Raw genomic sequence first — 27,500 nt, 5'->3', positions numbered from 1 at the left:
TATATATATATATATATATATATATATATATATATATATATATATATACACAATATTTTACTGGACTAGACTTTTTTTCTTTCATTTATTCATGTATTGTTTTTTATTTTTCTATTTACTTTTTATTTTATTGTCATTTTCCATAATTTTATTTATTTTATTATTTTAATACCACGTTATTTTTCTTATTATTTTTATTACGTATTTGTTTTATTATTATTATTATTATTATTATTATTAGATGCGTTTAATTTAATTTTCACGATCTCCATCCTTATAGTTTTGGGCGGGAAGGATTTTTTCGTACTGTTTGTACTTGAAGATAAAATATTTATACACATGAAACACGATGGAAAATGTTCTCAGGCGGAGTGTGCGCTTTTAGGGAAACGCTGAGTAAACCGGTGGATCTGTTACAGTAATCGTGCCATTTCCGTGTGTTTGTGTTTCTCAGGACCGAGTCTGGGATCGTGAAGTTCACCCAGAGACTCTCTTTGAAGGACAAACACTGCAAGGAGGAGCGGAGCCTGCCGACCAGACCTCCGGCCTACAGGAGGCGCTCTCTCAGCGTAGACTGGTACCTCAACATTTACATCACTTCAATGAATCGATCAGCTGAAAAGCAGTTTGAGCTGGCTCTGAACGGCGCTGGTTAGCCGTGGTTTTTCCTCTGCTCATCTCTACAGACATCATGACTCCAGCTCTGACTGTCTCCGCTCTCCACCCTCCCCGTCTGTCACGGCCGATGCATGTCCAAAACTCACAAATCTGACTCACTTCCAACATGCTTTTCTTGGGAGCGTTTACCGAGATCGTCAGCACGCACGCCGCTTTAAAGGCGCACGAATCTCTCTCTTTACTATTTGAGAAAAATGACCAGACTTTGACCGCAATTAGTCATTTGGGAAATTCCTTAATGGTGCTTCAGAGCACTTTAATGAATAGCGTGGCGTTAAATCACAAACACACACACTTTCAAAGCAGCTTTATGCAAGATCATGGTGTTAATGTTTAAAATAGCTTAATATTTTCTGATGAAATAGCTTCTAATTCTGCCTTATTGTTGCATTTATCAGATAATATAATAACATTTTGTGACCATACAAGCGATCAATAAGCTGAGATTTGCTTAATATGAGTATTTACTTTGTGTATACAACATTATATAAAGCTGGTCAATAATATAGTTAATCTAGCAAACATATAAATAAATAGACCCATATGATTTTATATATATATATATAAAAAAAATTATAATTTGTATAAACATTCATACTGCATAGATTAACTTTTTTGTTTAATAAAATATGTTTATGATTTTACTTTTGCAGAAATTGCTAGTTAATCTTAATCAGTTGGATTAAAACTTCTAGTATAACTCTCAAAAACTGGATCATTTTTGTGCTTTTTTTAATTTAAACTTTTTTTTTTGTAACTTTATTATACTTTCCGGTCAAAAATGACCCGTTCATAAATAGATCGTTATACATTATTGTGCTTGTTTTTTTTAACCAAATCAAAATAAGCACAAGTTTTGTATTTGTATTTCTCTGAACTGACACTGTCAAAATTATCCAGAAAAAGATTGAATCCAACATTCGGTGGCAATATAGCATGATGAGAGATTTAAGAGCAGTTTTTAAAAAGACAGTCATTTTCGTCTTAAAGCGACAGTTCGCCCAAAAATGACAAGAACTACTTCTGTTGGGTGCAAGTTTTTTTTTTTTGAGTAAGATATTTAAAAAATATTTTTTGATAATACCCATTGACATCCATAGTATTTTTTGCAACACTTTAAGCTCTCTTAACTATTTGCTTATTACTTAAATATTAACAGTTTATTAATAGTAATTAAGCGCATACTAATGTCTAATTGTGCATGACCTTATTCTGCATCCCTAATCCTAAACTTAACTACCTTACTAACTATTAATAAGCAGCTAATTAGGAAATTATCGAGAGAAACGTCATAGGTAAAAGTGAATATTTATTCCCTAGTCTAAAGCATTGCCTTTATTTAATACTTAAATAGCTTTCGGCAAATGTTTGTTTAAAATATCAGCAGGAGGAAAGAAGTTCCTTCGAGCGGATCTTTAAACCTGCCCTGCACGTCTACGTCGTGCGCTTTTGTCCGTGCATGAGAAGAGGTGCTCCTCGGCGCTCGTGGCATATGGCAGATTGGGAGCCGGGCTCCAGAGACGCATATAACTCCGGGGAGTCTCGGGCCGGCCTGTCCCCAGGATGTAGCCACCCTGGCTGGGCGCGATGCGGGACGGGGCCCCCCTGTTCTCGGGGGCCGCGCAGAGCCTCACGCAGACTCCCTGTCACCTCCCCGAACGCCGAGCTGTCTGTCGCCAGAGCCTCTTAGACGGGCCTAACGTCACACACACACACACACACACACACACGTACAAAGACACATCGGCGCACACGCATTCATGCATTGATTGATCCCGCGTCTCGGAACATCCCCATGGCGACGCTCTTCTGTCTCCGCTCATCAGAATTAGAGAGATTTGCCCCCCGGGGTGGGGGTGAACAGGTGGCGGGCAGTTGAAGCGCTCACAGCAAACGCTCTCACAGAGGAGCGACGGCTACCGCCACGACACACGCGCCTGAGCTCTTAATCTGAGCGGATTAGAACGCATGCGCCCGCCGGAGAAACACGCAGGAGCGCTGTGGGAAAACACCGGCTCGCTCCCGTCGGGATGCTCCAACTCAAAAACACACGGCACTGCAGATTCACGGCGAAGAAGCTGTTGAAAGTTGCAATCACACCGACCTCCGCTTATACCGCTGTGATGCAGAAAAGTGTCTTTTTATTTATGTGCTGGTAGCCAACAGCTGAAGTGCTTCGAAACCTTTTCAGCGCTGTGCCGGTAACTAAAACTAAAATGCGTTCTTGTATTAGGACAACTTTGCTTAACATTTTTCGATCCACTTATGCGTGTATTATAGCAATCTAAATAACATTTTGTCACACAAAAAGCATAATATTAATTGATTTATTTTTTGTTTGAAAGAATTTAAAAATTTGAATAGAAGGCACTACAAGGAAAATAATGTTTTTCTGTATATATATATATATATATATATATATATATATATATATATATATATATAAATATACATGCATATATACATGTATATATATATATATATATATATATACATGCATATATATATATATATATATATATATATATATATATATATATATATTAACTAACAACTAGATTTGATTTGGTTCAACTAACAAAATAAACACATAATAAAAAACATGATTTTTTCAACCTATTTTTGCAAATAAAGTCTTCATGCACGCACACACACACACACACACACACACACTTATAGCAATCTAAATAAAATGAGATAAATCTCCCCTTTAGTACCACCAAAAACAACGTTTTATTGCCATCTATAATCTAAGTGTTCGTTCAAAATATAAAATGTTTATTTTTGAAATGTTTGCAAATTAGTGCACATTTAATCAGTAATACCTTTTTTACTGTATATTTTAATATTATTCTTAATGTTTTAGTAAACGTGACGAATAGAGAAGTTAGAGTTTATTGATCTGTATTGTGAAACTTTATTGCATGAATCCCCAATCAAGTAAATTCGATATAACCGATTAAATAACGAGAATGTCTGACGTCAAAAGCTGCTTAATGTTGATGAAAATGTTGCCGCGTTCTTAAAAAATGACTTTGACTATGCGCGACGTAATATCTTGTTTCTTATCTGTAAGTTTTGTGGTGAAAGCTGAGATTGTGGTTCTGTAGAGCGTTTGCATGCTGAAGATCTCAAAGCTGTCGGCGTGTCTTTCAAACCACGATGGAATCAACTGATTAGCTTTGATTCCTCGTTTTGTGTGTGTGTGTGTGTGTGTGTGTGTGTGTGTGTGTGTGTGTGTGTGTGTGTGAGAGGTCGAGGGGTTAGACTGGCTCCACCAGGCCTGAAGTACACAAGAGAGAGAGAGACGGGTTCTGTTGACCCTAGTAACACACACACACACACACACACACACACACACACACACACACACACACTGATCGGTAATACTGTCCTCGCTGCCCCCCTCCTGTTGCTTACTGTCACACACACTCCCCCTCCAAATTTTGGCTGGTCGGACTGCAGTCTGTCTGGTGCCAAGAATCAAATTTCAGACTCTCCTTCTCGCAGCCACATATAACCCTCGGAGAGGAGTCCCTCTGCCCCCTTTCCGTCTGTTATAGCCAGCCACTCTAAAAGACGGCCGCTCTTTGCGCATTTGTCGTAAAACATTCCGAATGTTGCGTTTGATTGATGACGACGTGAAAGTCACGCACGGCCCGGCGTTTCTCGCACATATTGGTGCATTGTTATTATTGCATCTATTGCAGTCGTTAACTGCATCGAACGTGCTTTTCTAAATTCATACTTTATTGACTTTATTAAATAAAAACCATTCGCAAACTTGTAATCTCAGATCATGTAGTTTAGATGAAAACGCCTGCTGTTTTATGTTCGATATGTTATTAGGACAAGCATAACCCCGTTCTTATAATTACTTGGTAATTAATTTTAATTGATTACAATGCATCTGAATAAACTGACGGTCATTTTTAGAAAAAGCAACACCCTATTGAGTTGTTAGCTGCTCTTTTACGCTTTATATTTACATTTATGCATTTAGCACACAAGCTCTTGCTTCCCCTGGGAATCGAACCCACGATGTCGGCGTTGCTAGCGCACGGCTATGTAAAAAAATGGCTGCTGCAGTTAGTTAGAAGGACTTCAAATTTGCTGAGATACCTAAATGCACTAAATAACTTAATTAAAGCTAACTGAATGCATAATCTTAAGCCAAGGATGAACACGTTTTGAAGTAGTTACTCTAATGTCGAATTTTAAGTTGTGTTAACTAATATAACTGTGTTTCGGTAACGCTTTACGATAAGTTTGAACAATAATGCATTACTAAAATCAAAGCTGTATTAGTTAATGCATGCATGCATGAACAAACATGAACATTTTTATTAACGTTAGCAAAGGTTAATAAGTGCTGTGTTATTTCATTTTAATTAATGCATTAACTGAAGGTAAGAAATTAGACATTTTTGTAAAGTGTTGCCAAATAATTTACGAGTCTCCAGTAAAGCTTGAACCAAACTTTTATTTGAAAGTAAATTGTAATAATAAAAAAAGTTATGATATGAAGACAGAATTGAGCATCACACTGCACATAATAAATCATGTGCATCACTAAACGTTAATGGAGTGGCATTTTATTTCCAAAATGAATTTAAATGATAACTATTGGTTAACATTACTGAATGGCCTGAATGATGATGGATGGTCTTAATGGAAAGTCGTTTCGGAGCAAGAATTGATATTTTTTTAAATGAAATGTGCTTTTTTTTTGCTTCTCTGATAACACGCATTGACGAACTGTGCGGAATAAGCCCGGCAAAGTCTGTACGGCAACATCAGATCTAAAAAACGAGCGACAGAAATACTCCCCGTCGTCTCACGTGAAACAAAGCGGATCCTTTAGCGGCCACATTAGCAGCGCTATCGGCCAGAGTTTGATCTCGGAGGTAAATGTGAACATGTGTTCGGGGAAACGGTAAAGAGTAATCTCTTACCATCAGCGAGCTCAACACATGCACATGTGTGCGGGATTGCATGTGTTTATACGCGCCTACTGTTCTCAATGGCTATTATTCTTAGACGGAGGCATTACTCACTAAATTTTCCATACTATGGCCTATTCTCATTTAGCCTTGACTTACTGGACGTGTTAAATGTGCTCGTATTTGCGTGCTAAATTTTGCTTCGCCTTTTGATGTGATGCCAGACGCAATCCCCAGACATTCGAGCGCAACTCGACTGCGTGCGTGCGTGCGTTTAATTTCTATGAGCGCGTCGCAGGCGTTCACGAATTGCAAATACTTCGAAAACCGATGCACGCCGTTTCAGCGGCCTGAGTCACATGATCAAGACGTTACGGTGCGTCTTTGTTTGCAAACGTTTCAGAAACCGGCGTGGTCTCAGACGTTTTGGACCTCGCCGTAATTGCGCGGTGGGAAACTATGTCGTGTGTGTGTGTGTGTGTGTGTGTCTGTTCTCTTCTATCACTATTCGTCTGATGGGGTGCTGAGACGGCTGTGTTAACATGTGGTGTCCCTGTTTCTTTTGTCTTTCTCTCTTTATCCCTCGTTCTTTCATCTGCTAGTCTTTCATGTGAGTGCGCGCCGTTCGCTCGGCAGCCCGTGTGTTCGGCACAAGAGGAGAAACTTTAAGCCCGGAGATCAGCCGCCTTTGAAACTGATCCGGCCTGCCACAAATACACCCACTTTTATCTGCACACAGCACATACCTGCCCGTTAAAATAACCGCGTTATTATCAGAGCACTCGGAGGTGTTCGCCTGGATCCGACGCGCCCGTCCTAATACGAGGGCATTTGTGACAGTTGTACTTCTTGGAGCGCTTTGTTCTCTTTCCAAGCCTGAAGCCCCTCTGAATGAATCTACACGTCAGGCTGCGCGCGCCAATATTAATACGAATCGCCAATCAATATTCGGCTCTCGGCTGCTGGTTATTGGAATTGGACTTTTAGCTCCTTCCGCGCTCACTCGATCTCGTTTTTGGATTTATTTAACAATAAAAAGTCATTTGCAAGAAAGATCGTAAGGGACTTCATTCAAGATTTATTCTCTGAAAAGTGAACGTAACTTTGCTTCAGGTTTTAGTCGTTTTTTTAATAATAACAATAATTAGTCAATAATAATAATTTGTTTATTATTTATTTATTGAAATATTTAGGGTTTTTTAAAATAAGGACGGATTAGTTAACATTAATACATTAAGTAAATTACCTAAGAATGGGCATTTTTATTCTTATTTTCTTTGATAACATAAAAGTACATCTGTTCATTGTCAGCTGAACCTACTAAATAGATTTTTGTGGTGACGATAAGTAGTTTAAAACGAAGACTATATTTATTAGACTACATATTAATGCTGTCAAACAATTAATGGTAATTAATCTAAAAAAAAAAATTTGTTTAAATAATATATGTATGTTTACTGTGTATGTTTATTACGTTTATTACGTTTATTTCATATATAAATAAATTTATTTGACTTAAATATATACATGCATATGTGTGTATATTTATATACATACACACATTATGTGGATGCATTTAAACACTATTTATTTTTTGACAGGACTATATATTAATATATAATAATATATACTAATAATATTTGTATAATATATACTAATTATATATATATATATATATATATATATATATATATATATATATATATATATATATATATATATATATATATATATATATATATATATATATATATATATATATATATATATATATATATATATATATATATATATATATATATATATATATGTGTGTATATGTTTGTATGTATGTGTTTAAGTATTTATCCACTATTATCCACACTGAATGTAAACCTTCAAATAAAACAAATTCCATATTTTTGTCCTTAGGCCAGCGCTGACAGCACATCTCTCGATTCCTCGTAAATTGTCATTTCTTATTTTTCAGGGCCGAATCCAAAATGACCCAACAGATTCCCGACCCCCATCCTCTGATTCCACGCAAATACTCCAGCACGTCCTGTTCGTCTCCGCCGAGCGCCGCGCGCCGCCTCTACAGAAACCTGTCTGGAAAGTTCCGCACGGCCAACCTGGCCCTGGATGAAGCAGCGCTCCCGAGCCAGACGGACAAGGACCATTCGCACAAAACCACCATGGTGAGATTCAGACACTTCAGCAAGAACTATGCAATAACAGAGGCTAAAACGGTCTCGCTGGTAACTAATAAATGATGACGTAGCAGCTTGTTCTGGCTAAGAACCTCCCACTTACACATATGTGCGTCTGGGCCACAACATCAGCCACAAGGGCCAGTTTCTTGTTCAAAAATGTGGTGAATATGCTGAATAAATAAGCTTTTTTCAAGCTTTGACGTATGGTTTGTTAGGAAAGGACAGTATTTGGCAACGATTTGAAAATCTAGGGGTGCGAAAAAATCGAAATATTGAAAAAAATCTCTAAAGTTGTGCAAATCGACGTCTTGGCAATGCATATTACTAATCAAAAATTACGTTTTATTTATATTTATGGTAGGAAATAAAAAAAAATACCTTTATGGAACATAATCATTTATGTATTGTAGGTTATTGCTACAAATATACCCAGGTTACTTATGAATGGTTTTGTGCTCCAGGCTCACATATGACTGATATATAAAGCAACCAATCACAAGCGATGATGCTTTAACCTTCAAAGAACCTTACTGAAATCATATTTGGCCACGTTTTATTTTGATAGTCCTCTTTAGACTATAAGTATCTTTGTCAACTAATTCTCATTAATTAGCAGCTAGGGTTAGGGTTAGTAGAATAAGGTCTTATACCATATACTGGGGTATATTTTTCTTTCATGCCAAAGATCATGCTCCATGAAGATATTTTGCACATTTCTTAGTGCAAATATATTAAAAGCTTATTTCTGATTGGTAATATTCATTGCTAAGAGCTTCATTTGGTCAACTGTAAAGGTGATTTTCTCAGTATTTAGACCTTGTTTTAGCGCCCTCAGCTTCCAAAGAGTTCATCTCAGCCAAATTTATGATTGCTTTTGTGGTCCAGGGTCACGTATACTTGCAAAGCATCTATTCAGTATGTTGTGGGCCCATTAAAATAAAGCGTTGGGAGATATTAAACAGACGGGCTGTCTGTTTAATATCTTCTAACACTTCATTTTGATGCAGGGTTACCTACTGTTAGTAGAACGTCAAACGGTTCGGTCAAAAATGCCATCGATGTGAGCGGTTTTAAAGCGTGTTTGCATGGGTTTTTCCACACGAGGGAAGTATATCTGTGCGTGCACGTGTAGTTCCAGGGGAACGAGGCTCTGTTCGAAGCCGTGGAGCATCAGGAGCTGGACGTCGTGGAGTCTCTGCTGAGCACCTTCAGTCTGGAGGAGCTGGACTTAAACACGCCCAACAGCGAAGGGCTGCTGCCGCTCGACATCGCCATCATGACCAACAACGTCCCCATGGCCAAACTTCTGCTGAGAGCCGGGGCCAAAGAGAGTCCCCACTGTGAGTACACACTCTCCGTGATCAAACGCGTGCAGCACGAGCCCCGCTTTATGAATCATAAAGCATACATCTACAGATGTCGGCCACATGCTATACGTTACAATAAAGCGGTAGTGGCTTATTGCTTCAATCAAACGGCGGCAGCGGCAAGTTGATATGGTATGCAACACCAACGATCAAAACATAGTGCCAGCTTTTCCTCCGCTTTAAATACTTTATATAATGTTTGGGAATGCCCAGGTCATCTTAAAATGAAAAAAATTTAGTATGTAAAAATATGCACATTATGTTTAAAAATATTTGTACAGTATTATATATATATATATATATATATATATATATATATATATATATATATATATATATATTTAAAATGTGATTTATTTATATATATATATATATATATATATATATATATATATATATATATATATATATATAAAAAACATTATATATATATATATATATATATATATATATATATATATATATATATATATATAATATATATATATATATATTATGTTTTTTGCATGAAGAACATGAAGTGTAATTTTGGGAGCGTAAAATTTTCATAAATTTTTTTGTAATTTTGTCATTTTTCCTTATGTTAATTGTAAATAATCTGAACTTAATTTATATTGATTTAAAAACATTTAATCACTATTACCATATTCAAATATATATATATATATATATAATAATTTATTGATTTATATTTGTTTTGCATTGAGGTAATTCAATTTTTAGTAAACATTTTCATAAAAATATGCAGACCTGAATGCTTCTGTAAACGAGCTCTTTTTGGGGTAAGATGTGATGAAAGTTTAATGTAAAGATATTAATATGAACATTTCTTGATATTCAGCCATATATTGTAACAAAGTATCAAAGATAGCTGTTAAAGATTATTTGCGTTCATTTGCTATTTTACATTTAAAATGAATTAATAATAATTACTGCAGTTTAACCATACAATGTACAGCGTACATCAGTAATATGATTGGGAATTAATATAGCTTCAAAGCCTTAGAATGAAAAACTAAAATTTTGGAATTGAAAAAGAAAATGGAAATCGAGTAATTAAATTTTTTGTCTAGTTTTAAGTCTTGAAGGCAGAGCTGCTCACCTGGCCTCGCTGGTGCAAGAGGCGGAGCATCGCATTGCAGAACTGGTTGCCCAGGTGACGGGGGAGGAGCCTGCGGAGAGGGAGGAGTCAAACAGAGAGAGACAGCTGAAAACTTGGGAATGGAAGCTCCGCCTCTACAAACGCATGCAGACGGGATACACACACGCCAGTGAGTAACACACACACACACACACACACCTGAGGTCACAGCAGCCGTGTGTGACACTGAGTGTGTGTCTGCTTTGCTTTCAGGTCCTCCTGAGCCTCCCAGCGTCGTTCATCTGTCCGTCAGCAGTAGCACAAGTCTCAGAGTTTACTTCCAAGAGCCTCTCTGTCACAACTCTGCTGTTATTACCAAATACCGCGGTGAGTGACCCCTGACCCTTGTTTTAAGGCTGATTTAGATTATACCACTGAAGCACATGAAGTCACACAACTGACTATATTCCATGCGATCGAGATGATAACACGTATCACATAATACCATGTAACTCCATTGACTTATTCACAGTATTATATTTTTGGTTAATATCTTTGGTATAAATAGCTAAAATAAGTAGAAGTAAGTACAATAAATATATACTGTTGTAGTGTAATATTTGAATTGCCTATTTTCAGTTTTATGCAAAATTGTGTTTAAATTTACTACCTATCCTTTTTATTGAATCATTTTTGCTTAATTTATTTTTATTTGACTTTTAGTTTTTATTTATTTCCCGTTAGCAATTTTAAAATGTTTTAGATTGTTAAAACGTTCAGTTTAGCAGCATAGGGAAATATTCAAATGCAAAGCATACTTTGTTATATTTCAGCTGTATTGCAAAAACCAAAAAATGTTTTCTAGCTTTATTTTTAGTGGCACGCTGCGTTACACTTGCTTCTAGTTTCTGACAGACATTAGCATTGTTTAATGCCTCTTTGAGTTGTTTCAACAAATTTAGACCATCTGCTGCTCAAAGTTTGTGAACAAAAAAAACTCTCCAGAATCCCTTCATTTTCACATTTTGCCATCACAGGTTGCAAATCGCACACACACACACACACACACACACACGCACACACACACACACACACACACACACACACACGCACGCACACACACACACACACACGCACGCACACACACACACACACGCACACACACACACACACACACACACGCACACACACACACACACACGCGCACACACACACGCACACACGCGCACACACACACGCACACACGCACGCACAAACACACATATGCACGCACACACACACCACATACACACACACACACATGCACGCACGTACACACATACGCACACACACACGCATGCACACGCACACACACAAACACGCGCACACACGCAAGCACACACACACACACACACACAGCTTGACACAGTTTGTTCCACCATGTAGATATCTGCTGAATGACTGCTTCCTGTGTTTTCGTCAGTGAGCTGGAGCAGCGCTCCTTCGTTTACTCCATTGCTGGGTGAGACGGTCATTGAAGACGTGACTCAGCTCCAGTATGACATCACTGGACTTCCAGCGGTTAGTATGTGAAGTAAAACACACCGCAAACAATATTACCACAGCTGGCAAGCTCCAAAAAAAAAATCAATAAAGTTTCATAACATACAACTTGTACACTGTGTCTTTAGGGTGTGTGAAGCTGTATGATAGTTTTGTGTGAGCAGCTGACCTGAAATGAACTAATTAGATGACCTGGTCCATCTTTAGGAATCTCTTTGACCCAGAAACATTTTTTATTAGCTTTATGAAGGAACGTTTTACAAATGAAAAAATATTTGATGAAAGCGGTGGTTTTCAACCACCAGGGAGAGGTCCTTAAAATAATTTCAAATAAGCTAAACAAGCATCGAAACAAGCTAAAACGAGTAAAAACAATCTAGAGATTTCTTATTTTAATTCATCTGCTCAACAGATTCATTTTTCCTCACAACATTTTTTTTAAATGTCATATAACAAAAGAGATAAAGTCACCGTAAATGATTTCTGAATTTTAATTTTGGGTTACTATGCCTTAAATTGTATAATTTTCTAATGTTAATTTTCTTGAAGTTGTTTTAGGTGGAGACCATTTTGAAGAAAGATTATAAAAACAACATTTTAGTAACTGAAGAATTGTGCACAAGTAATAATTTTACATTTTAGAAATGTTGTTATGTGCTTTTGTCACTTTTATTAATTTTCTTTATTATTTATATTTAAATTAGATTGATTATATTAATTGGATGCAACCTTTTTCAAAAAAAAATTTCATCTATTTTATTTAAAATTCACATTCATTCCAAGTAGCGCAAACCATTATTTTAAACTTTATTTTAAACTTTAAATTTTCAATTTGATTTTTATTTAATTTTATTGTGAGTTAACTATATAACAACAACAGTGCACATTTAAATGTAAAAAAATTCTACTTTTTAATAAATTCCTAAATGATGCAATACAGAGGAAGATATTAAACCGCACAAAAAGCATCTTTAAATATAAATTGGCGATATGTATGTTTGAAAGCAGATAGACGATGCTGTGATTTAGTTCAAAAATCGATATTGTTTGCTTTCGTGCGGGAATCGGTGGGCGGGGCTAAACAAGCAGTGATGTAGAAGCAGGTGTTGATGATCTTCTGTGTAGGAGGGGCTTATCCACACTATTACATCATAGAGTCATGCGTTTACATGCATCATACATTTAAAGTACAATGACTTCTTGTATAGCAAAAGATAAAGGGAATTTAGTTTTCTCAGTTCTTTAAACACAGCTTCACTCACAGATCTGTCTCTTGTTTCAGGGCACATGCTGTTATGTCCAGGTATCAGCATATAACATGAAGGGATGGAGTTCACCTCAGATATCTGAACCTGCTTGTGCTACAGTGTCAAGTGAGTACACACACACACACACACACACACACACACACACACACTTTAAACAGTGACAAACACCAGAGATGTTAGTCATGTTATTCTTTCTAAGAGGTTTCATGACTGATAATGTAATTATATATATGTGTCTGGCTTCATTTGTCTCATACTTTTATGCTTATTTTTATGTTCATAAGGACAAGCCCTTCTTTTCTCCCTCAGATTTTAGGGCTCTTTTACGTTGAGTGTGTGTGTTTTGAGCATGCTAATTTAAATGTGTGTGTTTGTGTTTTCCATTTCGACTCCCTCTGGAAATATTTGCATGTCTGTGAGAAGCTGTAAAGTTGCAGACAGAACGGCTCTTATACACCAACTCAAACACACACACACACACACACACACACACTTGTTGTCTCCCTCTACAATTCGCACTCACATACACACACCGCTTTATGGCCGCATGCAGAAATGATTTTCACTCAATTTCTCTTATTAACATGATGTTTGCGTCCTTTTTTTCCTCTCACTCTATCTGTTTCATAACACACACACACATACACACTCTCAGTGAGGTTAGCCGACTGAAGAGAGGGTCTGTGTTAGACATTCCCGGAATAGAGCGTCCATGTTTTCCCTGCTTCCTCAGGAACCAGCCTGCAACCAACACACCGTCAGAACATCAACCTGTTTACCATGCCGAGACTGTGTGTGTGTGTGTGTGTGTGTGTGTGTGTGTGTGTGTGTGTGTGTGTGTGTGTGTGTGTGTGTGTGTGTGTGTGTGTGTGTGTGTGTGTGTGTGTGTGTGTGTGTGTGTGTGTGTGTGTGTGTGTGTTTGTATGTGAGTGTGTGCAAGGGTGTGTGTAAGTGTGTGTGTGTTTGTGTGCAGTTTTCATTCATCACATAGTTTTTGTGTGGTCGTAAACATAGCTACTACAAAGCAATGTAGTTCAAACAACTACAATGTAGTCTTCAACAACCAAACACAACAGAACCTTGAACCCCTTAGCAACCACATTGAAAACCTTAGAACTCCGTAGTTCCCAGCCAATTCCTCAAGGAATGCCCTGGCATCCTCTCTCAACACCCTGGCAACTACCCAAACACCTTAGCAACAACTTAGAACACGCTAGTAATCCCCTAGTAACCCTTAGAAACCACCCACAGTACAGTAGTAACCATCAACAACCTCATTCAGCACTTTAACAACTTCCCAGAACTTTACCATAGCAAACATCAAGCAATGCCCTAGCAGCAATTTCGAACACCTTTAGAACGCCTTGGCAACAACTTCATAAATTCACCCCGACCATTGTCATGACGACCTCCTTCAACACCTTAGAAAATCACCCAAGCATCCTGACAACCATATAGAACACCATAGTAACTCCTTAGCAACTACCCACAACTTCATAGCAGCCACCAAGAAATGCTCTGGCGACCTCCTTCAACATCCTAGAAAATCCCCCAAGCAACAATCTAGAACTCCATAGTGACACTTAACAACTACCAAGAACCCCCTAGCAACACCTTAGCCCCCACCAGGAATACCACAGTAAGCAGTGCCCTGTGAATACTATAGCAACCACCCAGAACACCTTAACACCTGGTAACTATTCACAGCGCCCTAACTACTACATAGCAACAACTTGTGCTGGCAACTTTTACATAGTCAAACACCACTTACCATAAAAAAATGACCTAGCTAATATCCAGCAAAGCCCTGGATACCACCCTAGCAACTGCATAGCAACACCTTAATGTAACTGTAATGTAACCACCCTAGTAACAGTAACACCTTAGCTTTGTGTTGGGAACTTTTATATAAGCAAGAACCATTTACCATAAGAAATCGCCAAGCAACCACCCACAAGCACGAGCAACGTCCAGCCACAATACCCTAGCAACTTCATAGCAACACCTTAGCACTGTTCTTGCAAATATAAAGAAACACCAATACGAAATCGCCTAGCAACCACCCAGACCAATCTCCCACATCATTGAAAGACCTTCTTGAGATTTTTAACCTGCAATGCATTGGTTCTTATCTCCGTTTCTGTAGGTTGGAGGGAGGTGGATGGTCTTCTGCCCCGTCAGCAGGGTCTGAAAGAGGCGTTAGAACAGCTTCTGGGACAAATTAAAGGGGCACACCGTCACTGCGCCTGCCACGGTAAACACTACTGGACCTGAATGAAACCCTGCTCATTCACGCTGAGTTAATATTTCAGAGGGCTGGAGTGTGTGCGTCCTGTTTGCATCAGCATTAAGGGTGTTTAAGGGTATTTACTTCACTGTGACTTAAAGGGGGTAAATTAGACTCAACTGCAGGGAGTTAAACACACACAGACTCTGAGGAAGGCATAGACTGCAGATGGTTTACTTTCATTCACACACCATAAAGATTTGCACCCATTTTAAATTAGGGTATGTTTAAACTGGACATTTCCTGCCAAAAACATCTGTTGGATGCTATAGCTTTATCATAGTACTTTTATACATGATCACAGTAAAAATGCTTTTTGGTGGTACTTTCCACTTGAAGTACAATGCAGAAATAATATATAATATAATAATTTCATAAAACTTCATCCTTATTTCAAGACACAATCTAAAGAAAAAAAATAATGACACATTTTGCATAAGAAAATGCATAAAATATAACTTAGCCGACCATTTAAGTGCTTTCTGTGCATTTGTTTGAACTTGATATGGCTTTAAAATGCAGGATTTTAACACAATAGACATAAATCATAGGATAGGATAGGACTTGATAGGATAATCAAAATCTAACAGACTAACTGAAGTGAAAGCAAAGTATGTTTTGGAAAAGGGGGAGGGGAGCAGCAGCTAATTTGAATTTAAAGAGACATGCACTAAAGACATGTTTCAGCGCTAAATATGCATCTTCAAAATTATATAATAAATGATCTGTTGGGGTATTTTGAGCTGAAACTCCATAAAATAGCCATAATACGTGCTCTTTATGATCCTATGAATTTTTTGGGGGTTGTATTTTGTTTTTGCATTGTGACATCACTTATTTTATTTTATTTATTTTAATCAGTTTTAATCAATATTTTTAAAAAAGTATATATGAAAAAAAAATTAAATAATAAATATATATATATATATATATATATATATATATATATATATATATAATCTCGCTCTACTACCATTTATTTATTTAAGTGATTACATTATTTTTTATCAGTGTTTTATATGCACTTCATGCTCATCAATCTTCAAGTTGAAAAACAACAAATGTTTCTGTTACGAAATAAAAACTATTAGTGATTTATCATTTTGACTGAAAGGTAAAACTGTATTTGGGTAACACTTTGCAGTAAGGTGTCATTTTTTTACATTAGTTCATGTTAGCTCACAGTGCAAGCACAACAATAATGCTTTAGTAATTGCTAATATTAACTTTAACTGAGATTAATAAATACTCTAAAAGTACTGTTCATTCTTAGTTCCTGCTAGCTAATGTTAACCCATATTAACTAATGAACCGTATTGTAAATAGTTTCCGACCTCTCTGTGTTCAGAACAATGCAAAGCCCCGTCGAACACCAGGAAACACTCGGTGTCTAAAAGTCTGAGGCATCTCTTCCAGCCCAATAGCAAATTCGTCAAAAATCTGAAAAGGTGAGAAAACAACACGATGAACGTTCTCAACGCACCGTATCTTGCATTGTGTATGACTCCGCTCTCTCTGATCTTCTCTGTAGAGGTCTTTATCTGGCCTGTATATTTTATAAAGATGAAAACGTTCTGGTGACTCCAGAGGATCAGCTCCCTGTGGTCGAGGTGGACGACTCGTACAGCTGTCACGCTCAGGATTTACTCTGGTTCACAAAGGTAACACACAACCAAAGGCTTTTGTAACAGTACTGGTTTGGTGTGTGTGTGTGTATATATATATATATATATATATATATATATATATATATATATATATATATATATATAAAAAAAATTGTATAACATCTATTTATATAATTTGTCATTTATGTGTGTGTGTGTATCAATCAATCAGTCAATCATTTTTATTTATATAGCGCTTTTAACAAATACAGGTTGCATCAAAGCACTGTACAGTAATAGTTAATAGCAAATAGTTCACATTTGAGGCTTAATACTATAGAAAAGACACGTAGCTTATTTTCGCTCTAAATATATGGCATGCGGTTGCTTGAAGCAATGGTATAAACATAATTCAGTGTAAATTGTGATGATCATAAATAATAACCACAAATAGAATTTCAAGGTAATAATCAACAATTGTGATTTTTGTCATAATCATCCAGCTCTAATGTGTTTATATATATATATATATATATATATATATATATATATATATATATATATATATATATACACACACATATATATATATATTATAAATATATTATATTATAAATATAAGTTATATATATATATTATATATATATATATATATATATATATATTAAATATAACTAATATATGATGTTTATTTCACATTGTCAAAAATACATAAATGTAAAATTAATAATGAAAATTCAATATATTACTGTATATAATATCTATTTATATGTGTATCTAAATTATTTGTTTTTAAAAATATTTTTCAACACCCTGGCAACTACTTAAACACCTTAGCAACAACTTAGAACACGCTAGTAATGCCTTAGAAACCACCCACAGTACAGTAGTAACCATCAACAACCTCTTTTTAAAATATCACTCAAAGGACTTCGCATCAGCTACAAATAATACCCAACATATATATAACATGACAATAGATTTATATAATAACAATTTATATGATTTATGTATACTTTGGATTAAATATAACTACATTGCATTGAATATATACTAAACTCATTTGGATTAAATATAAGTATATTGAACGTGTTTCACATTATTAGAGATTCATGTTGAAATCCAACTACATTGCAGCAATATACAGTGTCCGCATTTGAGTATTAACCATTGTCTGGATGGAAACAGGTGTCCCATCTGTGGGAGGAGCTCACCTGGATGCAGCAGTGCATCAGTCCCGCACACGCCTCCAGCTCCTGCACGCTTCAGACGCGACTCAAACTCCTGCAGGCGGCTGCGCAGCTCCAGGTGAAGTCCGCCGCCACTGGAGACGTAAAAGTGCATCGTCGTAACCAAACCTCTCAATGCAATCGAAGCGCTGTTAGAGTTCACGCTGCAGCATCCTTCACTCCGGCAAAAGCACTGATACTTGTGTTTAAAAAATGCTCCAGTAGAAGCAGAAGTAGTGGCTACACTTTTAGTCAAGTTAAAGAAAAGAAGCATGGGCTCTTAAAAAGCGCCCATTCCTACCTGTTTTAGTCTCACGCTCGTAACTGGACGTCATATTGACATATGAATACGAAATAACTAACGTTTAATATTTTGCTCGCTAATGAATGCATCGCGACTGAAATTAAACTGAAAGTAACTGGTGGTTTGAAAATGTGAGGAGCAGAAAGTGCAGGTATTTGTGTAAAAATGTTAGGAGTAAAAGTGAAAGGTCCTCAACAAGTAAATAAAATAAAAAGTGAAAAAGTAAAGACGCCAGAAAAATCTATTTAAAGGAACAGAGTAGAGCGAAGTTACTCTACTTAAAGTAACACTCCACTTTTTTGGGAAACAGGCTCATTCTCCAACTCCTCCAGAGTTAATAATTTGAGTCTGACCTTTTTTTGAGTCTTTTCAGCCGATCTCCAGGCCTGGCCATGGATCACTGAATCCAATTAGACACAGCATTGCGTTGAAAAATGACCAAAGAGATTCAGTATTCTTCCTCGTTGAAATGGTCTCCTCTGTAGTGTACTAAGACCTGCGGGAAATCAAAAGGACAGCTTTCCTAGGCCAGTATGATTAGGAACTATACTCCCATTCCAGCCTAATAATCAAGACCGTTTGCCGCCGTAACGTGACATCACTCGGGGGGGGGTTGGAGAATGAGCCAAAAAAAAGTAGAGTAACCAAGTATTTGCGCTTCGCTGCTTCCCAGCTGTATCCTAAAGTGTCTGTTTGTCCTGCAGGCGCTCCTCGGCACGGTGGATCTGGGGCAGGTGTATTTTGAGCCGGTCAAGGACAAGCACGGTAACGCAGTCTTGCTGCTGATGAAGGACGCGAGCGCGTGCGCGCCGCTGGAAGGCGTCCGCTGGATGCCCGTCAGTAAATTCCAGCTGCAGCGCAGGTCTTCCTCTTCTTCGTCAGACGAGCCCAGCGCGCTGGAAATGCGCTCCTCTGACGGCTTTACGCTGCGTGTAAAGTGATATTTTATTCGCTGACAAAGTCGTTTTCGCATCAACGGTGATCCTGCAGGAATTTTGCTGCTCGAGAAACATTTTTTTTTATCGTTCGATCGCTGTATGCTCCTGTTGGGTGCTGTTCGGTGCTTTGGCAGAAGTAATTGATTGATTGGTCACTGTTGAAACAGCCACTTGAAGAGAAGTAATGATTCAGAAAATTTAGCTTCGATCGCAAGAATAAAATACATTTTAGAGTACATTGGGAAATCTTTTTTAAATTGAAAAAAAAACTATTGTTCGGCACATAAATGACGTCTTGGTGAGCAGGAGAGTCACTGAAATGTTTCAAAATCAAACTTTGGACATTTACTGTATGTCTCTTTTTAGAATAATAAGAAACATGAATTGAGTCTATTGTGTCTAATCTGACTGTCGCTTTCTTTCCCGGTTTGATGTCAAACGTCATTGACTTTCTAGTGTCTCGTTATTGACGTCAAGCCTGAAGTGACTCATTTTGGTGCGGCGTATTCAGTCTTAGAAAGCAATATGAATTCTAAACGGCTTTGAAGACGTAGTTTGGCCGAGCAAATGCTTCACCTCTACAGGTTTCAGACTGAAAATCGGTGGGGAAAAAAAGCCTTTAGCCGCCGCTTGCTTCTGCGTTCCTCTTGTTCCTGGAGTACAGTGAATTGTTGGAGTATAACAGTAGCATTGTTCATCTGATGATTTAGTCTGAGCGCTGCAAACACTTCACCCGCCGCTGATCGTGTGTTTGGAACGGCTCTGGCTCAGGAACATCAGCCTTGGTGTCAAAATGATGTTTTGTCTGAGCGGCTCAGATTTTCCCTGCGGTGAAGCTGTGTGTGTGTGTGTGTGTGTGTGTGTGTGTGTGTGTGTGTGTGTGTGTGTGTGTGTGTGTGTGTGTGTGTGTGTGTGTGTGGTGAAAGTGGTTCCACAGCTCAACAACCACATGGCTCCAGAGTCAGTCTCTCAGTCAAATAGTTTAGAAATGATAAACGTGGGTCAATTTTAGGCTATTGCAGGAAGTTCTTCATACCTCTGTGTGTGTGTGTGTGTGTGTGTGTGTGTGTGTGTGTGTTTCCATTCCATATCATTCAGACTGCACACACAATGTTCCAGACACTGTATATCCTGAGACACTGTGATGAATTTGAAGCTGTATTTAGCCTAAAGATCTAAAGAAAAATAATAAATATATAGAAATATGAAGGCTTTATCTAGGATGTTTGGATCCTGATAGTGTTTTCATTCAAATTAAATCTTGTCCTTAGTACAGTAATGTTTTTTTTTGTAATTATTTTTCCCGTTATTATGTAAAATATAAACACATTATATAAAATAAATTAAAAGATAATTATATTTTTATATATATATATATATATATATATATATATATATATATATATATATGTATATTTGTATAGACATAGATATATACACACAATTATTTGTATGAATTTATAGCAACCACAATATACACACACACAAAATGTTTATGTGGTTTTTTAATCCACATAAATCAGCATTTCAAGAAAAAATACCATATGTGTAGAAACTGTGTAAATATGTTACAGGTATAGTATTATTATTATTATTATTATTATTATTATTTTATAATATCAATATGTTTAAACAAAAATTTATTTTTTAAATGATAATTAAAATAAATTATATATTAACTTAAAGTGTTTTTTTTGCAATCTTATATTGCAAAATCTTCACAAAATATTTATCTTATCCCATTACAGCAGTAAAATAGGTTAGTCTTGGTTTTTAATATTTTGCAATAATATCCATTTGGCCGTTCTTTTTCCATCAAAAATACATGCATGGACGTAATGGAATAAGTCGAAAATGCAACAGTACAAAACACACTTCTCTCAGGTGATTGGTCAGTTAGTCACATAATATTTTCCCATGAATATCAGTTCAGAATAAAGTATTCCAGAGAAGCATTAAAGTGCCCTTATTATACCATTTTAAGGCTCTTATGATAGCTTTACAAGCATGCAGTGGGAAAAAACGCTTTTGTTTTCCTCCTTTTCCTGCGCTTCGTCAAATGATTAGTTCGAAGCAGTTCTAAAGATTCTAAAGTTCTAAAGACATTCTCTCTAAACCCCTCCTACTCTTCTCTGATTGGTCAGATGGCCCAGTCTGTTGTGATTTGCGGACCAATCGATTGGCTCCTTGCCGTAGTTCTGTATTTCGAGCCCATCGAACATGGCCGGGAATTGCGCAAATGTGTTACAGGCCTTACTGGGCTTAGGCTTTATATATTTTGCACTTTTGGTTTTGCAGATTTACAGATGGGTTTCATACAGCTGCATTACGCACCGCGTGAAAGGCACAATCGGAAATGGCGTAATAAGAGCGCTTTTATAACACGTCGCATTGGGGCTGAGTTTGGGCCTGGGTGTGCTGCAGACCGCTTTAAAGCGAGCTCTCTGTGTGCAGGAGAAGCTGGCGTATCACCGGCGCAGCAGGAAGTGTCTGTCTCCGGGCCTGTATCTGGGATACCTGAAGCTCTACACCTCAGTGGACCAGATCAGGATGCTGGTGTCACACAAACACCCGAACGTGCTGTGCCACGTCAAAATACGAGACAACGGCCACGTGTCCAGGTAGGATGTGTTTACGGTTATTATACATGTGGATGTAGTTATACTCACTCCCACTCAAAAGTTAGCCATCAGTACATTTTTTTTTTATGTTTTTTTCTTAGGCTCACCAATTCTGCTTTTATTTGATCAAAAATACAGGAAAACAATTTACCATTATTTTTGCAATTTTTATTATTGGTTTCCTTTTTAACATGTGGATTTTTTCAAATCGTAGATTTATAATCAGTGTTAAAACTGTTACCTTAATGAATTAAAAAGTACCAACATTTATTCAAAATAAAAATATTTTTTAAATAAATATAAGTCTTTAATCACTTTTTATCCATTTTCTCCTTGCTGATTTTTTTTTAAATAGTATTTTTGAATAGTAGTGTAAATTGTAACAAAACATTTTTATTTTGAATAAACACTGTTCTTTTAACTTATTTAACAGAGAATCCTAAAAAAATGGCTATATATATATATATGTATATATATATATATATATATATATATATGACTATACCAATTCTAAATAAGTGATATTTTAAAGTTTTTATTTGATCAAAAATACAGGAAAACAATTTACCATTATTTTTTGCAATTTTTATTATTGGTTTCCTTTTGTAACATACTTTAAAATATAATTTATTTCTTTGACGAGAGCTCCACGCCCAGGGCTTTTTTGAGATTTTTACAAATCGTACACCGATTTATAATCAGTGTTAAAACTGTTATATATATTTTTTGATTCCTTAATGAATTAAAAAGTACAAAAAATCAACATTTATTCAAAATAAAAATATTTTTTCTTCTCAAATAAATATGTGTTTAATCACTTTTTGTCTCTGTCCATTTTCTCCTTGCTGATTTTTTTAAAAAGTATTTTTGAATAGTAGTGTAAATTGTAACAAAACATTTTTATTTTGTATACAAGAGTGCGTAATAACAAAATCAGGCGAAACAATGCAACACTGTTCTTTTTAACTTTTTTTTTAACTTCGGGAGAGAATCTAGAATCCTAATATATATATATATATATATATATATATATATATATATATATATATATATATATATATGCGATACGACTATAAATCAGCATATTAAAAAGGGAATGCTTTCTGAAGAATCATGTGATGATAAAAATTCAGCTTTGCTTCATAGGAATAAGTGATATTTTAAAGTATAATAAAATAGAAAAATGTTATTTTAAATGGCGATAATATTTTTTTAAAAATTCTGTATTTTTGATCAAATAAATGCAGCCTTGATCAGCGTAAGAGCCGTCTTACTGATCCCTGCGTGCACGTAATAATGACGTGTTTGTTCGGTAGGGAAGAATGGCAGTGTCTTCAGTCGCTGGGTTCTCTGGAGGACAGCGTGAAGGTTTGTGACGATGTCCAGAGCGCTCCTCATCGCCTCCTCCTGGACCTGCGGACCGCTGCCAAAGATCTACTCTCCTACATCAACATTCCCAACCACCAGGTGAGAGCTCCACGCGTCCACACGGAGAAACACAACTAGTTTGATCGCACAAGCGCATGAATCGCTTTTATGTGGGAATTCGGTTAATCAGAGCACTGAAATACACACGTAGATGAGAGATGTAATGTTTTGTGTGCGTAAATGGAAACTCTATGGACGTTTCTACACTGAAAAACGTTTGGGAAACTGGTCGTGGATTATGCAAATAATTACAAAAAAATGACAACACACTGAATTAAATGTTTTTTGTGATAATTAAATGTGTCACAGTGTATCATAACTAATGTTCTTCTCAGTAATGGTTGATTTAATGCATCCTTTCTTAATTAAAAAAGTAATTTATTCAAAAAAACGTATCATAATTGTCACGCTGTGGTTGTAGAGAAGTGAGAAGTGAAGGAATATTTTACTGCCAGACAGATTTAATGCACCTTTTCTGAATAAAAGTATTATATATATATATATAAAACACTACTATCTACTACTAGTTTTACTATCGCTTTGGTATATCCCTATATTTACAATATTAATTTCTTATGTTGCCATAAAGTACAACAAATAGTGTATTAGAGTCTAACTAATCGACAACTAATCAAAACAATTTGAAATGAAAAATAGCTTAATTTTCTATACCATATAACCCTGTACAGCCAATATAGAAAAGATAAGATAATGTAAAGTAAAATTTTAATTACATTAAATTAAATTAAATAAGATAAAATTAATATTTAAGATAAATATTTAGATAAAAATACAATAATATAGAGTACTAATATTTCTTGTGTTCCTCAAATATGAGGTGAAGATAAAGATAAAACAAAAATCGAATAAAATAAGCTAAGATGATGTAAACTAAAATATGATACAATACAATAAGATAAAATATAATAAAAAAGATCAAATAAAATAAAATACTAATATTTCTTGTGTTCCTCGTATATCGGGTGAGGATAAAGATAAAAAAATGAAAATTTAATTAAATAAGATAATGTCAAATAAAATAAGATATAGAATAAAAAAGATCAAATAAAATAGAATAAAATGAATACTAACATTTCTTGTGTTCCTCACATATCAGGTAAGGATAAAGATCAAATAAAATAAGATAAAAAAAAAAAATAAAATGCTAATGTTTCTTGTGTTCCTCATATATCAGGCGCTGGATTTCCGTGTGTATGTGAAGGAGGTGGTTGAGTTGGGAGGGGGCGTGTCCTTCCTGTTGCTCCTCCCACCGTGTGAGGAGGTGTGTTCTCCGCCCGGACAGAACCATCTCTGCTCGCCTCGCTCGGGATTCCTCACCCTGCCTCTGCAGATCTTTGAGTTAGGTGAGACCACACACACACACACACACACACACGTGTACCTTCTCCCCCGTCCTCCGCTCACTCACCGTCTGTGCAGTTCACTTCGAGGCGTACTGCCCCAGTTTCATCGGCCTGTACTGCCGCGTGTCGGCTCTGCTGGCCCTGGAGTCCCTGATGTCCCAGCAGACTCTGCGCGAGGCCTTCTCCGAGTCCGAGCTCTTCGCTGCCAAGCAGAAACACCAGCAGGTTGAGGAGTATTTGCAGGTATTTCTGTCCTCTGTGCAATTTAACGCTGGCAGCCCGCCGCTCCAGTTCAGCTTTCATAGGTGTAACCGATGACAGTAAACCCGTAATAAAAATCAGAACAAACTGTTCAACTGCGGCATTTACAGTATCTTCTTTAATAGATGCAAGAGGCCCAAGAGCAGAGCTAGAGATCAGCCAACGAGTCCACAGCCACACATTGAAGACATTTAACATTCAGATTGATTGATTGTTTTTAATGTTCTGATAAATTACCTAAAGCTATGAAAAAAAGATCTTTTTACTTACAGGGCAGCACTATATGAAATATTATTACATTTATGTATATATTATATATAATAATGTTATATATCTTATATCATATTTTCTCAACAACAACAACAACAAAAAAAGCCTTTTTAAGTATTTCTGGGGACAATTACAAATTATAAAATAATAAATAAATGGAAAAGATTTTTAAAAAGATTTGAACTTGATCCGTGGCATTGGTTGGTAAATACTGAAATTCTATTCAATTGTCAGATAATATGAGGTTATTATTAATTATTGACTTAAAATGTACTACAAATACAGTTTTACTGTCACTTTTGATTGATTTTATGCATCCTTTCTGAATAAGTATTGTTAAAAAGACAAGTAATAAAAAAGCTAAATTGTAAAAATTATATATATTATATAATTATAGAATTCTATATTATTTAACCTATTTTTAAATAAATAAATAAATTATAAAAATATTTTTAAAATTATATATATATATATATATATATATATATATATATATATATATATATATATATATATATATGTGTATATATATATATATATATATATATATATATATATATATATATATATATATATATATATATATATATATATAAATATGTATATATATATATATATATATTTATATTATATTATTTTTTTGTGTAATATGTTAAATTCTTGGGACACTTAACTAATAATTTCCCTTGATAATTTGTTGCTTATTAATAGTTAGTAAGGAAGTAGTTATGTTTAGGTATTGCGTTGGATTAGGCAACAATATGTGTTTAACACTTATAAATGGCTATAATAATGTGCATACTAATAAGCAACTAATAGGTGTAAGCATAAAATAGTGTTACCAAATCTCGTATGTTACACTGAATATTTGATGTCGAATGCATTAGTCGACAGCAAACAAGGCACATGTTGAGGTTCCTGAAAACAGCGAAACCCTCCTAAAACATTAGCACCGATCTACCGCGATGTCCCTGACCCTGAATGCTGTTCTGTGTTGACTCTCAGCATCTGGAGGACCTGTGGCGTGACGCGAGGTGGATGGTGGTCCTCCAGTCGGCCCGGTATAAGCATCAGAGCTCTGGAGTCAGTCTGGGCTGGATCATCGACTTCTCCAAAGAGAGCATCCCCGAGAAACCGGCTTCCACTTCCTCTCAGGTGGACTACCTGCCCTCCCCGACCCCGTCCCCGGAGAGCTCCCGCAAACACCACGGTGAGAGAGAGTCTAGCTGATCGATTTTCATTGTTTATGCATTTGGACATGCGTCAGGGACTTCCGGTGTCTTTTTATTATTAGGCCAAAATGTTGAGTATATGTGTCTATAAAATAGTAATAGTGCGCAAGTATTACCTAATACACAAATAGTAATCATTTCAAAGTAAAACTAAATATTTCTATCATATAAGTACAATAAAATTGTAATTTTTTACAGTAAAATAATAACAGTATGAAAGGAAAATACTATAATATTTTTAAATTAAAATTTAAAAAATTGTTGTACTAATATTTATGTCTTTCTTTATTTCACAACTCACTGACTGGAACATGCAGTGCATATATTTAAGTTATATCTTTTGATAATCACAGTATTGCACTTTCTTTTTATGATTTTGATTAATTATGCAGCCCTGTATTAAAGTAAGAAAAGGTTACAGATCTATAAAGAAACCGATACGATTATGAATAACGTATAGTTAAATCATCTTAAAGAATCACAAAGACTTTGGCTGTAATTGTAGACTTTGTGTTGTTTCGTTTTTGAAGCAAGATTTATTTAAATTATTTTATTTGCATAAATTTAAAAAAAAAAAAAGTCTTGAAGCAATTTTGATAAAAATTATGCACATAAATTTTTTTAATAATAATAATATAATAATAAAGTTGTTATTATTATTTTATGTTGTAAAATGTTTATTGTTTGTAATTAAATGTCTATTTAAAACAATTTATGCACTTTATGGTGCTTTTTAGAGCTCATCCCATAGAAAGAGCTGTAAAATAAAAGTGAAATTAAAATGTAAATAAAATTTTATTATAATATGCATTTAATTACATACGATAGGACTTTTGTAATACTTTTCTTTCTTTTTTGAGCTTGGTCACCAAGAAAATATAAAAGCGT

General features: G+C 35.7%; 1 protein-coding gene and 3 gene segments (V, D, J or C); 3 read left to right on the top strand and 1 right to left on the bottom strand.

Moving 5' to 3' along the window:
• Nucleotides 1–27,500, top strand: part of LOC122329698 — a 610,329-nt gene that overhangs the window by 324,084 nt on the left and 258,745 nt on the right.
• Nucleotides 1–27,500, top strand: part of LOC122329697 — a 601,685-nt gene that overhangs the window by 321,666 nt on the left and 252,519 nt on the right.
• Nucleotides 1–27,500, bottom strand: part of LOC122329696 — a 603,783-nt gene that overhangs the window by 326,282 nt on the left and 250,001 nt on the right.
• The window catches only part of LOC122329712 (ankyrin repeat and fibronectin type-III domain-containing protein 1), a 72,295-nt gene that overhangs the window by 42,430 nt on the left and 2,365 nt on the right, over nt 1–27,500 (top strand). The window contains exons 6-22 of the mRNA XM_043226171.1: nt 455–577; nt 7,591–7,798; nt 8,946–9,153; nt 10,254–10,451; nt 10,535–10,648; nt 11,724–11,821; nt 13,086–13,176; nt 15,218–15,325; nt 16,707–16,806; nt 16,890–17,019; nt 18,154–18,273; nt 19,203–19,430; nt 21,891–22,057; nt 23,374–23,524; nt 24,681–24,849; nt 24,926–25,092; nt 26,386–26,590. Coding sequence (XP_043082106.1) covers nt 455–577; nt 7,591–7,798; nt 8,946–9,153; nt 10,254–10,451; nt 10,535–10,648; nt 11,724–11,821; nt 13,086–13,176; nt 15,218–15,325; nt 16,707–16,806; nt 16,890–17,019; nt 18,154–18,273; nt 19,203–19,430; nt 21,891–22,057; nt 23,374–23,524; nt 24,681–24,849; nt 24,926–25,092; nt 26,386–26,590 — 2,585 coding nt within the window. The remainder of the gene's footprint in view (nt 1–454; nt 578–7,590; nt 7,799–8,945; nt 9,154–10,253; nt 10,452–10,534; nt 10,649–11,723; nt 11,822–13,085; nt 13,177–15,217; nt 15,326–16,706; nt 16,807–16,889; nt 17,020–18,153; nt 18,274–19,202; nt 19,431–21,890; nt 22,058–23,373; nt 23,525–24,680; nt 24,850–24,925; nt 25,093–26,385; nt 26,591–27,500) is intronic.

The sequence above is a fragment of the Puntigrus tetrazona genome, chromosome 24 (assembly GCF_018831695.1).
Source record: "Puntigrus tetrazona isolate hp1 chromosome 24, ASM1883169v1, whole genome shotgun sequence".
NCBI lineage: Eukaryota > Metazoa > Chordata > Actinopteri > Cypriniformes > Cyprinidae > Puntigrus > Puntigrus tetrazona.
This window is presented reverse-complemented; position numbering and strand designations above follow the sequence as displayed.